Below are 17,464 nucleotides of genomic sequence, written 5' to 3'. Positions count from 1 at the left end.
AATATCACTATAATTATAGAACCACATCATTAGTATAAATTAGTTTTTACACAAAAAGTAAATATTTGATATAAAACAGTTTTTAATAAAAAAAATATAGACACTATAATAGTCTATAATACAATTATACAGGGTGATTCTTATAATGGTAAACAAATTTTCTTGGAATGTGTTAGAACACTCAGTGACAATGTCAAATTGTCCACAAAAATATACCTCATGGAAATAATGATCCGGTCTTGCAGAATCAACCAAATTTTATAATTTCTCTAAAAACTAATAGAGTAATATTTTAATAATTTAACTCTGTGTTTCAATATTTTAATCTCAACTTTATATTATGTCTTCAAAAATAAGACATTCTTACATTTTTTTTTACTTATCATTTTATATCATAACTTAAAATAAAATAAAAATTGGAGTTTAATTTAGCCTGTTGAATTTTTTTTGTTTTAGATTTAAAAAAAAAGTAGTTATCAAAATCTGGCATTTCTACAAGGCCTGAGAATTTCTTCTAATTATTTATTAAGGTATTTTGAGAGTGAACTGATGAGTTCAGCCGTTTAGTGGAGTAGTGGTCTAACATTTTTCGAAGTACTCTATGTAATTTTCAAAAGAATATTTTCCTGGTAGATATAAAATTGAAATGTATGCAGTAATCCAAAAATTAAACAACTTATCAAAAAAATAAGAAAAACACCAATGAAAAATAGTGAAAACATATTTTTTTTTCAATGACTCCGAACAGTTCAAACCATGTAAAAAAAATATATTTCCAAAGATATAAATACTTTTCAAGATGAAGAATGTTATAGAAATAGCAAACACCAATACACAAATTACCATACAGTATATATAAATATTATATGAACGTTTAATCATTGATATTAGTATAGGACATAGGTATAACCTTATAAGGTATAACACGTAACAATAGTTTACCTACTCAGTGTTGTTCTATTGACAATCTACATAGGTACAATACATACATAATATTAGTAATATTCTTTTAATTATTTTTTCTATAAATAATTAAGTATGTCTAAATATGAAATAGTTTTATACGAAAAAATATACTTTATTTGAAATTACCTTACCTATTACCTATTATTATTATTATTTTAATCTTTACTTATAAGTTATTTTTTCAATAATATAATCACATAAATACATAATACATTAGGTACAATGACAATAGTATTATATCAATGCACGCATCTGATCAACTGGTTCTACTTATGAGACATGAGTATTTTATTAATTTAATATGCTACTATGTAAGTGGTTACACAATTCTGTTAAAAATGTATCAACGACATTAATGAACAAGTTATAACAGTAGTTAAAATTTAAAATAGGCGGGTAAGTCATGGATGTCGCTCTGCTGTACTGCAGTAGGTTACAAGTGGGTTACTGTAATGGATGGAATTAAATTTGAATCCAATGATATTATATCATTGTATACGAAAAAACGATTCTGAGCGAATAAATAGAATACATTATAGATTATTAAAAATTTTCAAATCTTAGATTTAAAAAGAAAATTTTTTATAAATTTCTAGTTTAAAATAATTTGCGAATTTTTGTGATTTTTACACATGTTGTTAAAATTCAAACTTTGAATCCTTGTAAAAAAAAATTATGCAAATATATTTCATTTTATTTGTCACCTGCTATTGTAAAAATATGTTAGAAACCTTATATAAAATTATAAATTCTAAGATATAAAAGGAAAATTTTTAATGAATTTCTAGCATAAAATAATTTATGAATTTTCGTGATTTTTACGTATGTTGTTTAAAATTCAAACTTTGAATGCTTGTAAAAAAAAAATGTGACTAAGAATTTCTTTTATTTTGCAACTGCTATTGTCAAAATATGTTAGGAGCTTTGTATTAAATTTTCAAATCTTAGAATTAAAAAGTTAAACTTTTATGAATTTCTATCTAAGATAATTTGAACATTGCCGTAATTTTTACGTATTTAGTCAAAATTTGAACTTTAAATGCTTATAAAAAACAAATCGTGACTATTTATTTTTAATATTTTTTAACTGCTATTGTTACAATGTGTTAGGAGCCTTGTATTAAATTCTCAAGCTTTTCTACCAAACATATAAATGTTTATCGATATTTATAGAAAAAAAAACTAAAAAAGTTGAAAAATTAAAATGCCAGTTAACAGCTCAAAACAAATCTAAATATTTTGAAAATTTTATCAAATATAGAAAATGCCCATATAAACATTCAGTGAAAATTTCAAGTATCTGCGGTCATTCGTTTTAGAGTTACACCAAAATAAAGAAATCGCTAAAAGTGAAAATCCAATGTTGTAAAAATTTTTAAAATTCAAATGCTCATAAAAATTTAATTTCAATTTCCGGTGGACTTTTTTTTTATGATAAAGATTGACAAATTTGTAAGGATTCTTGTATTAAATTTTTAAATCTTAGATTAAAAAAAATTTTTTTTTATGAATTTCTAGCTTAAAAAATTTCTGAATTTTTGTGATTTTTACGTATTTTGTCAAAATTCAAACATTGAATGCTTATAAAAAAAAATTGTGACAATGAATTTCTTTTATTTTTCAACCGCTATTGAAACAATATGTTAAGAGCCTTGTATTAAATTTTCAAGCTTTTTACCTTACAAATAAATTTTTATCGATATTAATTTAAAAAAAACTAATAATGATCGAAAATTTCAAATGCCTATGAATAATTCAACTTAATGGTGGATAGAATATACTTATATAAACATTCGGTGAAAATTTCATGTATCTATCATTTGTTTTAAAGTTACATCAAAAACCAAAATCGATTTTATCGAAAAATGAGTGTGCGTAAAATTTCCCGTTTTTTCCTTAATTTTTAGTTTGTTTTTCTCGATTATTTAGAAAAGTATTAAGAATTTTTTACTTTTGACCCCTCAAAGTACCAACTAGATTCACTTTCTGATCAACGAAGTACTGAAGTTAAAAATCGAAACACTTTTACTGCCCCAAAACGTGATGAGACACAAAACAAAATCACACATCATGGTAAAATCAATACATTCATCGCTCCGCTCAGAATCTAAAATAACACTTATTCTGGTCAATTGAAATGTAATTTGTATTTGTTTAGTATTTATTATTTGCTGCGCCAAAGTGTTATTTATATTATTTATAATATATTTATGTTTTCAACATCCATGGTTACAAAAGTATTACATGCAAATTCCGAATGATTTAACATCGTATTCTTAGTTGTAGGGGTCAATAACCAGTTATGCTTTTTGGAGAAGGAAAATACCGGTTTTTTCTTCTTGTTATACTTACTTATATAGTTACATATACATATATAATGGACTTGAGACTTGACTAACCATAAATGAATTAAATTGTAATGTAGAAACGAATTGAATATTAATTCTTGGAATTATTTTAAGTTTACGGTTTTGGGTTTCTTAAAAAAATATAAACAATATAAACGAGCTTGATATTTTAGTTTTCAAAAACATTTAGATTCTAATTATTAATAAGGGAAATTCTAAAAATCTTGATTTTACCTAATAACCAATTCAATAGAAATTATTTTGATGCATATAAAATCGTCAAAATGAATTTATTATCAAGATATATATATATATATATTAGTCGTCATAGTATATATTTTGTTATAAATATACTACATAAATCACCACTGTATTAATGTATTCTCAAATTAAATATTAAAATTCCTTTAAGCCATAGACGTAATGAAATACAATTATAATCTATATAAGTAAAAAGATACAACTAGCAATTTGTATGTAAAGTATTCAGGCCACCATCACCGTCAGAAGAAATTGGACACGATTTAACATTTGCAGATAGAAAATTATCTTTACATTAGAACACGAAAGTCGGCATTTAAATAAAATCGTTTTACATCGAAATAAGTCTTAATACTTTTGTTTTCAAGTTATATATTATTATATTTGTAGTTGGTCAACAGAATCCATGTATATAATTTATATGAAATACTCGTAACTATAAAAATAAATGCTATGAAGTAATAGTTTATTTTGCAATTTGTATACATATTTTAATTTGACATGTTCACATAAAAAGATATCAAACATAATGAATTATTAAATAGATGCGTTTTCAAATGGTTCTTAAAATATAATTTATTACCTATTATAAATTTTATTTGTGCACGACGATTAGATGACAATATTATGATCAATAATTCAAATAGATTTTATTCTCTCAAGTAAACTTATAATTTTGTAGCCCACTGAAATATTGAACATATAAATACCTCCATTGATCGATAAATGCACCTATTTAAATTAATTTTAATAAAGTTAAAATTACATCATAGTTTAACGTGTAAATGTATAGCAGAATATATAACTCAAATATGTAATTAATACAATATACCATATAGAATAAATAAAACAAACATTAAAAAAACTAAATTGGAATAATTAAATTTAGGCGTAGTCTTGCATTCCAATAATTACGGTTACTGATAACCCCATATAATGTAGATGATTAAAAAACAAATGAAAACATAATTAATTTCCTTATAATTTCTATTTCTATATTACATTTTTTCAACTTTACTCTTTATTAACTAATATTTTAAATATACAAAATTATGATTGATATGGTTTATTAATAATAACTGTTTAAAATATCTAATAGGGGAAAAAATACAGATGTATCTAACTAAAATAATTAAATATATATGTAGTTATTGCAACTTTCAGTTATAAACAATTAAGAACTTTGAAGGTTAAATACAATATTATCATACAATTTATTTAAGATTATACTTGTCAATAGACAATATATTAACATTATAAACAAATTGTATATGATTTAAATTTTTAAACTATTAAGTTTCTGTTGCAAACCACGATAGTTTGTTTAATTGTAAGTACTTATAGCTTATACATTATTATCATGTTTTTTTTTTTTGAAAGGAAATACGGCAAATATATTATATATTCATGACAAATAAACTTCATTATCAAATTCATAATAAATATTTACGAAAAATAATGTTATGCTTTTAATGTAGGTATTACTTGGTTTTATAAATTTATAATACTACTCATACATACACATTTTTATATATTAGCTTATTAATCAAAAATTAATTGGTACCTACAATTCGTTTTATACATTTATTTCTTCATCTATGTAGTTTTATGTATATTAAATACACTTAACTCCAAGTATTAAACAATTAAGTAAGTATATAATATACCATCATACATTTCCTGATTTTAGTGGATCTTACATTTAAAACAGTAATATTAAATATTGAATTTAATCATAGATATAGATAATTATAGATATGGAATAGATAGGTAATAGATAATGACATTACGGATAATTGATCATCCAAATAATTTTAAATTATATTATAATGTATAGTGTAATTATAACAATATATCAATTTTTGTTATAATTGATAAATATTGTAAATTGAAAAAAAAGGAATACAAGAAAATTTAAAATAAATTTCATTACCTATGTATATTTTTTTTTCTATTTAAATTTTTATAATTTTATATTAAGTGTATATAACACTTAGGTTTACTTAAATTGTCTTATCGATTAAGCTAATTAACGTTTTTGAAAATTATTTTGTATTTACCTAATAAAAAATAAAATTGTTGGCAAAAAATAATTTTTTACAATTTTTTTAAACTTTTTTATTATTATTTTTTTTTATAACATTGTAGATTTTTAATTTAATATTACGAATGAGAATATTTTTCTAAACGTTTAAATATATAAGCTAACGAACTGCTCGATAAATTTAACGTTTATGAATTTTAAATGGTGGTTTATTTCTATATGAAATTAATATTATAATATGTTGTATTCATATATTCAATAAATAAAAACTTGTTAAAAAGCTATTGAGTATCTTAAGCTTTAGAAAATCTACCTTAGTTATAAAAAACTCCACTATATCCATAAATACCTTGAAATTGTTCAATCAAACAATAATCACATAATTATTTGTAATAAATCATATTTTATAACTATGTTATCATTATTATTCATTAATCATAAATAAACAAAATTTTGTATGAAATAGGTGAGCCACAATTACAGCTTTCCAAAACATTTTCAAAATCTTTATCATTCCGTGATAGTTATCATTATTGAATAAATTAAAATGAATCTAAGAAATCTAACGATTGAATAGGTACTTACGATTAGTTCTCGTCGATTGAGCAAAATAAAATATATTTAATTTCTTGGCTGGGTTGTACAAATATAATGATTCCTACTCTAAATAATTATTTATTTTTAAACATTGAATAATACATTTATTCCAGCGAAATAGCTAAAATATTTATAAATGAAGAATTACAATTATATTTAAAAACTATAATGGTACAATCCCCTCTATTATATATAAACTTGTATGCATTTTTTTATCAGTATGATAAATTGGAAATTTTGATAAGCCTAATGTTGAATTCCTAACATTCTCATTAAGCTATGTGCCAGTAAAAAAAAAAAATTAAAAATGAAACACCAGAGCTTTGTTAAATATTAAAATATTATATATTTAGACTAAATTCTTTTCTGAAAAGTAAGACATAACCATTTTTGTTCTATATTGTCAATATATAATTAATACATGAGTCTTGAATTACCTAACTTTAAAATCATTTAGAATACCTACCTTGTTATTTAGACAACATGTAACGTATAATTGATTACGTCATTAAAACTATGTAGGTAATAATTAAATTTCTTATATGTATATTATATTGGTAAATATATTTAAATATTGCATTGAAAAATTCTGTTTAATTTTCTTATTAAAAAAAAATAAATGTAAACATACCTAAATTTATGTATGATTAGACTTTTATAAGTTCCAACATTTTACATTTTACTTATTTAAACATGTTCAAAAACACAAAATTGAAGTAGAATAGTTTTATATTTCCGAATTACCTATATCTTCGTAATGTGCCTTAACAACTGGAGTCAGCCAGATATTATCAATGGTTGAATTTACGTTCGTCAAAATAATGCATAAGTTATCTTTAATTAATATTAATTAAGAATATTGGTTTGAGAGTTTATTACAAATACCATTATTGTATGACCAAATTTTATAAATTATCAAACAGCTATGAAACGTTCTATTAAAAAATAATTTATATGATCTATCGTGTGGCTCAGTGGTTGTAAAATTAGCTAGTAAAGCTAGTAAAAGTATATAATATTACTTATAACGAGTTTGTATTGTTTTTTGTGTAAGGATATTATATACTTAAAAAATCCATTTACCATGACCTATAAAAACCCATCAGTACCATTAGTACCAATATAAATCTAAAAATAATTTAAAATGAATAATCAATCGAACATAACAATAACATTTGAATAAGAACATATTATTTTTTAAATATATTAGTGAAGAAAAAATTTTCTAATAGAAATTGAATTGTATAATAACATATTATAATAATGTAAAAATGTAATACTTTTGTTAAAGCTAATAACCTATATAATTGATGCTTAACCAATAACAAAAATACATATAGGTATAGACTGTAATATGTATACTCAGATGTCTTATATTATAAATACTTTTAGATTCTGAGCGGATCGATGAGTATTTTTTGTGTCTCATCACGTTTTGGGGAAGTAAAAGTGTTTCGAAGTTTAACTTCAGCACCTCGTTGATCAGAAAGTGAATCTAGTTGGTACTTTGAGGGGACAAAAGTAAAAAATTCTTAATATTTTCCTAATAATCGGGATAAACAAACTAAAAATTAAGGGAAAAACGGGAAATTTTACGCACAATCAGTTTTCGACAAAATCGATTTTGGTTTTTGATGTCACTTCAAAACAAATGTCCATAGATAAGTACATGAAATTTTCACCGAATGTTTATGTAAGTATATTCTTTACACCATGCAATTTTCAAAAAATTTCACCTTAAGTTGAACTATTCATAGGTATATGCAGTTTTCGATCATTATTAATTTATTTGTTGGGTAGAAAAGCTTGAAAATTTAATACAAGGCTTCTAACAAATTGTAACAATAGTAGTTGAAAAATATAAAAAAATACATATGAATGATTTTTTTTTTATAAGCATTTAAAGTTCAAATTTTGACTAAATACGTAAAAATTACAGCAATGTTCAAATTATCTTAGATAGAAATTCATAAAAGTTTTTCTTTTTAAATCTAAGATTTGAAAATTTAATACAAGGCTCCTAACATATTTTTACAATAGCAGTTGAAAAATAAAAGAAATATAGCTATATATAACAATAGATACAATTTATTTACAAGCATTCAAATTTTAATTTTGACAACATACGTAAAAATCACAAAAATTTGCAAATTATTTTAAGCTAAAAATTTATAAAAATTTTTCTTTTTAAATCTAAGATTTGAAAATTTTTAATAATCTATAATATATTCTAGACAGATAAACCGTCTCCGCTCAGAATCGTTTTTCGTATACAATGATATAATATAATTGGATTCAAATTTAACTCCATCCATTACAGTAACCCACTTATAACCTACTGTACAGCAGAGCGATATCCACTTTTCCGTTTTTTCATATTTATATTATATCTTATAGTCGTTATAGAATATGGATTTGCTGCTAAGTGCAAACTAGTAAGCAGCTAACTTAATGAGAGCTTATATTTGTCCCCTAAAATCGATAAGCCTAATATTTAACATACTTTTTAATAACTATGAAGTATATAAGTTTACTACACAATTTATTTTACAACAAATAAGCTTTGTCGGACATAATTTGAAGTGGTTTTTGTGTAACTAATAACTAATAGGTAATATCGAGATAATGGTACAAGTACCAGCATTAATTATTTTGAATTAAAACAAATTATGTAATCCATTTTTAGTTAGTATAATATTCTTATTTGGCTATTTTTATATTAATTAGCACTATAAAAATGAATCTGCGTAAGATACAAATTTAAATATTATCTAAAGCCAATATCACAAATAATAATTTATTGAAGTGAAGGCTTGATAAGTGTTTTGGATCCGCATATAATATACATTTTTGATTTTTTTATAAATGTATAATAATGTTATTTTTATTACATTTACAATGTAAATTAACATTTAATACCGATAAAAATGTATCACCCGATATAAATACTCAAAAACATCTTAAGCTTAGGAGGATCCCCAGGGGTCACTGCAGCAGTCCAAGTTAAAGTAAAATGACGCAATATAACATAAATATAAACATATATATAGGTGTTTTGTAAATTATGCGTAATGATAATGTATAACTGCATGCGTCACTGTCAAAATTTTACTTCAATCCCTTCTGAATACCAATTTAAAAAAATAAAAAATAATGTAGATAAGAACATTGCAATTAGTGCGATAAAAATGGAGAGGTATTTAGTTTATATTATTTCCTATTCATTTAACTGTGAATGTATTTTATAGTTCTACTCATATTAATGACATATATTACTTATTATATACGGCTTAACAAGTATTTAAAAAAATAGTTCATAGATCGATAATTAAATAATCAAAATAATGTTTTGTTTTTATTGCAAACATTCATTTCAATACGTTTACAAACAATCGACTATTGAAATGAATTTATCGAAACATTTACTACATATATCATGCAAGCGAGACAAAGAAGGTAGACCAGTAAGTTTTTTTTGCAATATTGTGTGTATTGCTATACGATTAAATTGCTAAGTTTTTTTAAACAAAAAATGTTTATATACATTAATTTTAAAAAATCTAATAAAAATAGAATATTTTATACACCTATAAATAGCTCAAAATGTGTGATGTTTATACAATGTTAATATAAACATTCAGTAAAAATTTTGATATCCCAATTACACCTATACAAGATTAGAACAATGTATTAAAATGTAATTCTAAGTAAATCTCGTCAGAAAAAAAAACACCCTTCCTCCCATACTTTATTTAAGACTCGGGACTATTTGTAACAAAAAATTCTACAGAAATATGGTTGAAAATGTTTAAAAATAAAACACTATACTATTTTATGTTCGTTTTAAAAATTTGTGTAACGATAGTAATATAATTATATCATGTATCATTTATTCAGTTGCAGATCGTAAACTTGTGTATTTCGTAACATTATATCGTTAATAATAATTATTATACAGACGGGACAAATAAAATTCAAAATTCTTGGCTTATACATAATACAATATAATATAATATATAATTCCGTTTTTATAATATATTATTATTTTTAAAATTATAATATGAATTATATCACGTGGTTCATGATTATCTCCATATACGTAAATAGTCGATTTTATATTGATATTTAATTTTTTATTTATTTTATATTTTACTCAATATAATCCTAGGATTCAATTGCCATATTTGAATAGTATGCATCGCTTCATAGTTATAGTTACTACTGAGTTGTGACTTTGTGAGGTAGGTGCCTATACAATATTACGGAAGAATAAAAATACAAGATCTTATCTTTATACCATTTTTTGAGAGTTAATCGCTTAGTCAAATAACAAAATACGGATAAGATAACAACATTACAGCACGTTTGGGTAAATAATTAATGTAAGCATAACAACTTATATTTTTTGGTATTTTCAATTTCGTAAAGTTCTTTACATAACAATATTAAAATGGCACGTACACGTTCAGGATTAGGTGTTCGTGTATAGGTAGTATTAGCACATAATTTATGGAATACGGTTTGATGTATTTATGACTCTTGGCCGTGTATACAATTTTTTACGATTTGTCACTTATGAGGTTTTTCCCAATCCAGGATTTTCCCATACGGAAGTTTTACAACATTTTTTTCACATGCGTTACTCATCTACGTATTATTTTATGTCAATAAATATTTACAAGTAAAAATCTATATCAATTTTTTACGCAGGTAATATACTCGTAATATATTTTATGTATTATAAATTGTTTGGAAACAATACTACATAAGTAATATAATTACATAGGCAGGTACTAGGTAGTGGAGTTCTAATTAAAACCATCACATTCTCAAATTTCAAAAATTTTATTATTGATTTAATCAAAAACAGACTTTTTCAAACATCCTATAATTATGATATAAACAACCCTAAAAAATAAAAACTTATCAGATTCAGTGGATTAGACACTGCAGGTAACAGGTATTTTATTGTTTTTATCTCGAAATCATATTTTCGTATACGATGTTTTCCAATGAGTCCAAATTTAATAAATCACAGTGACCTACTCAATGACGAAGCATACACGAAATTTATTATACATAATAGAAACAATAGTTTCTATTTTTTTATTTATCATTTATCATTTATATGAAAAAGAAATATAAATTTAAAAATAGTTTTTTAGTTAGGTAGTATTTTATACATCATCGATAACGAAGAAGGTAAATACAACATAGATATGGTACCAACCACTAGAGTTCCGAAATCCTAAATATGCGTGTGTAATCCTAAGTTGTAACCATTTCAATTGTTAAGTAAGTTTACTATGTCAAATATCAATGGTGACAACTTAGTATTTACAGTAAAGATTTAAATTACTATAATATATTATACATAATACACAATATTATATTATTATTTAATGTAGGCTACAGTGGTTGTATATTACTTTAGGCGCCTCATATCTGCATGGCTACATATAACATATTGTAATAAGTATACGTGTTACATTTTTACATTAACTACATGATAGTATAATACATAACATATATATTACTTATACAACAATCATCTAAAAGAATTATACGAAGTCGTAAATATATCTTTCAATAATCACCAATAATCCAGTACCTACTCATTAATCAATTTTATCCACTATTTTAATCTAACATTTCACTAAGATTTAATTGATAAAAAGTAGGGTATCTATATATCGTATATTATATTAATAATTGTAATTAATATAATATTGTGCAAGACGTTCGTCGTCCGCCATGAACCGTCTGATAGGTAGGAACACTAGGAACCACCTTTGTTGCAGGCTTGTCTTTAATTCTATAAATTTTAATGCCGTTCTATTACACGATTGTTATTATTTAAATATAATATGTTATAGGTACTACCAGCTGATATTTATTAATCTATGATAGGTACCTATTGTTAGGATTTCATAACCATTGGTAAATTAATTCGTAGTCTGCGAAAAATGTGCTGCGACTTGTGAGAGAATTAATGGTTAGACATATACAAAGACAACGATAATAATAAATTGTTATGTAAAGTTACCTACGTACATTTATACGCAAACAATAAGCAAACAAACATAAATATTGCAATTTATCAGAATGTAACATACCTAGAAAAGGTTTATCCATTGTTTCGAATTACTCTGATACTGTATTATTTTCTGCAAACAAAGAATAAGCAACAGGGTTAAACAAAGTTGGTTAATTATTACACTATATGGTCGGTCGGTAGAAGACAACTGAAACTGTAATTAATAATTTTTAATGAGTAATAGATACAATGTTATTTTTATACAACATTAATTGTCTCGTTTTTATACCTACTCGATGATAATATCATAATTATAATAAGTCGTATAACATGATAAAGATAGGTAAGGTACTAGGTACTTATAAATATCGTTAGTTACAAACGATAATAATATTATAATGTGAAAAAAATAACACTATTTGATGCCATCGACCATCATCGTGGCGAATTCGTGATAGGATGGGTAATTACTAATTAGTAATTGCAATTAGCAAATTAGCAATTTTAAATACATACCTACATTATTAGTTATTACTATGAAATTAACGATAGGTACACGGGTGTACGATACTAAAAATTAACCATTGGATTATTCAAATTAAAAGTGAAGACTGAAATGAAAGTATGAAACTGAAGAGATTATAGTACTATAGTAGACTAAAAAGTGGTAAAGTAGAAATAAAGACTACCAAATGATAAATTTTTAACGGACTAACGGTTTGTCTTTGTACTTTACACTTTATAGCTGCGGGTCGAGGTCACGGGAAACACGGTTTAAACCGCAACGGCGGTTACGTTTGATGTTTGTATTTCATTATCGTCTTGTTATCACGCATTCCTTTATCACGATAAAAAAATAACAATAAATGATACTTTAATACAATAAATTGGCTCGGTCAATTTAGTTTTCTCTGTTTGACATTTTTTTTTAATTTTTATTTCATTTTATTATCCTTTTAAATTTAAATTTAAATTTATTATTATTATTTTGGAATTACAATGGTTTAAACAGGTCAAAGGCATTTGTTGTTTTAACAATGGACTCGTCTAGTGGGCAGTGTAATCAGGAGACTGACACATCCCTGTACAACGAAGAGGATAGTTTAGACCCTAGAATTCAAGTAATGATTGATTTCATAGTGAGTTATATGGATAAAATATATTTATTTATTTGTTTTAAGCTGGAACTTGAAAAATTGAATTCATCAACAGATAATATAAATAAACTAGAAATTGAATTAGATGTAAGTATATGTTCATTTAAACTAAATTATCTAACAGTTGACATATTATTATATCTTATTTTGATGTTTCGATACATGCATCAATTGCATTATTAAATTAGGTTTGATCTTTGATGTATAATACAATATTATGTTGATATGTTCATTTATTTTTAAAATGTAAATTACAATTATTAGAATAATGTAAACAAATAATAATAAATATTTGAAATTTATAATACCACTCTATTTTTATTAAGCCTAACAACCTATTATATTTCTATTAATCGATTATATTACAGTTAGTTTATGTTATGCTTGTTATTTTATATTATTAATCTCCTTTATTTAATTTGATTTATTTAGTGCTAAATAATACATTTTATACAATATTTAATAATTTAATTTAATTATGGAAAAACAAAACATAAATTATTTTATGTTTTAACTTATATTATGTTTTATTATGTTAGGAGGCAAATACAACATTTAGAATGTTGATGGCTGAAGCTTCTAGGAGATTGAAGGTACGAGCTCGCAAACTAGGTTCGTGTATTGATAAAGCTCGACCATTTTATGATGCACTTAATATGTCTAAACACGCTCAGCAACAATGTCAAATCGCTGCTGTAAAATACCAACGAGCTAATGGTAAGATCAACATTTTTAAAATTTAATTTTTTTTCCGTAGTATAAATCAATATATATTAAATAGAAAATAAATGTAGAAATATATTTTTAATATGGAATTATTAAAACATTTTTGTATTTAATAGGGATTATTTATTTTTTCTAATGTACAAAAAAAAAAAAAATAGTAATATTAGAGTTCATTGGTGAAATAATATATATATATAATAATATATATAAATCAATTTGGCTTAAAATTTAAATTGAGTATTAATAATAAATTATCTTTCCAAACATAATTATATAGGATTGTGTTATATTTTGTTCAAAATCAGTGGCATTGCTTTTTTTAATGAAAATAAGTCCACTATTTTAATTTTTTAATATTATTAAGTATATTGACATAAAAATTTAAGGGATGTTTCTTTTGTTGCTCTGATTAACATTGACATAATGTGTATAAACATAATAATACATATTATAATTAAATTTAACTGTTTTAATAAGTTGTTTAGGAATTCAATTGTAGGCATGTAAAATGAAAATACAGTTGTTTAAGTTTTGTTACTATTAGTTATTTTGTCTTACCTATTATTTACAAATAAGTATCTACATGACATAAAATACAACATTTTTATCTATACCTATTTGAATTTATAAATACAAAGTTATAATATTATGTTAAATATTAAATATTCATATTCAAATTTATTTTATTGTATATCTACATATTTTTTCTTTAAGCTTATAATTATTGTATACATACCAAAAGCTTGAATACTGTAGTACTTAACTGTGTGATCTGTTATATTATAATAATATGCACTAGAGAAATAATATTGATCCTTACAATATTGGTTTGTGTACTGTACATTTTTTAAAATCAATCAATAGAGTATTTCAAACAAGAGACTTTTCAAGTACATTTTAATCTTATCATAAATATTAGAAAAAAAAAATTTATTAATAATTCGTAATCTAATCGTTAAACCTTCTTTAGTTGACTTGTAAAATTATATGTAATATATAATATATTGTCTTAAATATATAAAATATTTACATTCTATGTTTGGTATATTCAATTTTCTAGTTAAAATTGAAAATAAAAAATATATTTCATGAAGATACTTTTATTGCACTTTACTCATTTAATAATGTTTCTGTTAGTTATTTTATATATGTAAATAATTTTATATCCAAAAAAATAAATGTGTCAACTCTATTCCTTTATAATATTGATGAAAGAATCCATATCTCGTATAACTAAATTTATTCAATTATCTATAATCAATCAATTGAAGTTATTCTAATGAATTATAAATTCCAAAGTGGTTAGAAATTAAATGTTCCGAAATCAATTAGACACTACTAATTATGAATTATGGGCTAGAATTTAATAAAATCAGTTACTTGAAATATAATTTTAAAACTGATTTATTCTGTATTTAATTTTTTGTTTCAAGTTTAAAATATAAATAATTTCTAGTTATTTTAAAAATATTTCATCTTTTTGGTTTTTGAGATTTCTTCTCATTTGTTATTTTATTAAAGCAAACTATTATAAAGCTATTAAATTTCTCAATACTATAAAATAAATTACAGTTTTATTAAATTATGTGCATAATTATGAGTTAAAGATATTTTTTCTTTTTACTATACAAATAAAATGTATAATAAATTTTAAAATACATAATATTTATAGTCTTAATTGTGTTGTATATAAAATTGTATTTCATACATTTTAGAAATTCATCAAGCTGCTAAAGAAACTGTGGCATTAGCTGAGGCACGGTTTCTTAGTAAACAACATGAATGGAAATTTGATAGTGCGTGGCAAGAAATGTTAAATAATGCTATTTTAAAGGTATTTTAATGTAATGAGAACTAGTATTCATTAATACTTAACCTATACATTATTCATAGAGTATTGTGTATTATTATTATTTCTTTTACCTTTTACTGTTACTTTTGCAAATTGTAATTTTAATGACCTTTTATATAAATTATCTTTAACATTATTAATTTATAGGTAACAGAGGCAGAAAATCAAAAGACTGAAAGTGGACGCGAGCATCAAAGAAAAGCTGCTCTCTACCAAGCTGCTGAACAAAAGGTATATTTGAAATATTGATTCTTATTTACTTAAATTAAATATTTAAATTATGTTTTATTTTAGGTTCAAATGTTGGAGCAAAAATTTAAGCGTAGCATTATTAAGTCACGTCCATATTTTGAAGAAAAATATTTATGTGAAGGTCAATTAGCAGCACAAAAAGATACTATTATTCAAATTCGATATGCTGTGCAACGAGCTAAACAAGAATATTCTGCATGTTTACACAGACTTGAACAGATCTCTGAAGAAATTCATGTTCAACGACAAAACAACAAACTTATGGTATTTAAATTTTTTTCCAACATTTATCTAAATAATGTATAAAAAAAAAAAAAAAAAAAATGAACCAATATTAATATATTTCTTCAACAGGAATGTTCGTTGCAAGGTCCGCGAGAACCCGGTGTTGGTGCTGAAGTTTCTTCTATGGTGAACAGCTGGCAAGAGCTAGATAACAAAAAGGATGTCAATGGCATGGAAGATATAAATTTAGATTGGAATTTGGATAAATGTGATTCAAGAAGCCTGGGTAGTCTATCCATGGATACTAGTTCTATTTTGAGCGATGCAGATGACTTAGATTTTGATGACGATAGCCAAGTGACAATGGTATATAAATAATATTTTCTATAAACCATATCTAGGTTTAAAGTTAATAATTTTATTTTGTTTTGATTCATTTCAGGAACTGGAACAGCTTCGTCAAAAAGTACGTGATCTCGCTACTAAACCATTAATGATGGAATGTAAAAGAACTGAAGAGGTTGAAGGCGTGGAAGATCGCAAAGGTTGGGAAAGTGAGTTAAATGCTACTGTTGACAAATTGGATCGAATGATGTTGAAACAGGAGTGTGAAAAATCCCAACAGCAATCACCCGTTTAGTACATGATTAGTGTAAATCAAAATTTGTTAGGCTTTCTATGGGCCAAGAGAGAAAATGTTTACCTGGGATGGGAGATTAAATTGTGCATGTTATTCTTGTCTCAATCTTTGTTATATTTTCTTGTTCTTGTTGTTAAAGTTCATTTATCGATTAATATTAATTTCTCACTTATTTTTTTCCTATTTGGAAATTGTAAAACAAGGTAGCTAGTAACGAGCACAATATCATTTAATCCTATTGTAACTAAATTAAGATTGTAGGTAACTTTATGTTAATTGGCTGTATGAATCAATGTGGATGTATATTTGTTTATAGTAAAACAATAATGTTTTAAGTATTTTAGTCTATTGTAAATATT

General features: G+C 23.9%; 2 protein-coding genes across 4 annotated transcripts in view; one reads left to right on the top strand and one right to left on the bottom strand.

The window, feature by feature from the left end:
* The window catches only part of LOC107165176 (sodium/hydrogen exchanger 9B2-like), a 32,717-nt gene extending 17,716 nt beyond the window's left edge, over positions 1-15,001 (bottom strand). The window contains exons 1-2 of one of the 3 annotated variants that reach the window (XM_015513291.2): positions 14,873-15,001; positions 12,333-12,383 (exon numbers count right to left, since the gene is read on the bottom strand). In XM_015513291.2, coding sequence (XP_015368777.1) covers positions 12,333-12,351 — 19 coding nt within the window. In that variant the 5' untranslated portion in view covers positions 12,352-12,383; positions 14,873-15,001. Of the gene's footprint in view, positions 1-6,204; positions 6,350-12,332; positions 12,384-12,769; positions 12,857-14,872 lie in introns of those variants that run through there. The other 2 variants (XM_015513292.2, XM_015513294.2) reach the window with 2 other exon arrangements.
* Positions 9,544-17,443, top strand: LOC107165177 (SH3 domain-binding protein 5 homolog). Its single transcript, XM_015513298.2, has 9 exons — positions 9,544-9,680; positions 13,266-13,374; positions 13,435-13,497; positions 13,950-14,127; positions 15,852-15,970; positions 16,136-16,219; positions 16,283-16,504; positions 16,595-16,831; positions 16,908-17,443. The coding sequence occupies exons 2-9, from the start codon at positions 13,291-13,293 to the stop codon at positions 17,103-17,105; spliced, it is 1,185 nt and encodes a 394-aa protein (XP_015368784.1). The 5' UTR covers positions 9,544-9,680; positions 13,266-13,290; the 3' UTR covers positions 17,106-17,443.
* Positions 17,444-17,464: the final 21 nt, after the last annotated feature.

Source organism: Diuraphis noxia, unplaced genomic scaffold, assembly GCF_037042655.1.
Source record: "Diuraphis noxia isolate RWA-SAM2 unplaced genomic scaffold, SU_Dnox_SAM2 contig0002, whole genome shotgun sequence".
In the NCBI taxonomy this organism is placed as follows: Eukaryota; Metazoa; Arthropoda; class Insecta; order Hemiptera; family Aphididae; genus Diuraphis; species Diuraphis noxia.
The sequence above is the reverse complement of the archived record's forward strand: the minus strand, read 5'-3'. Positions and strand labels throughout refer to the sequence as shown.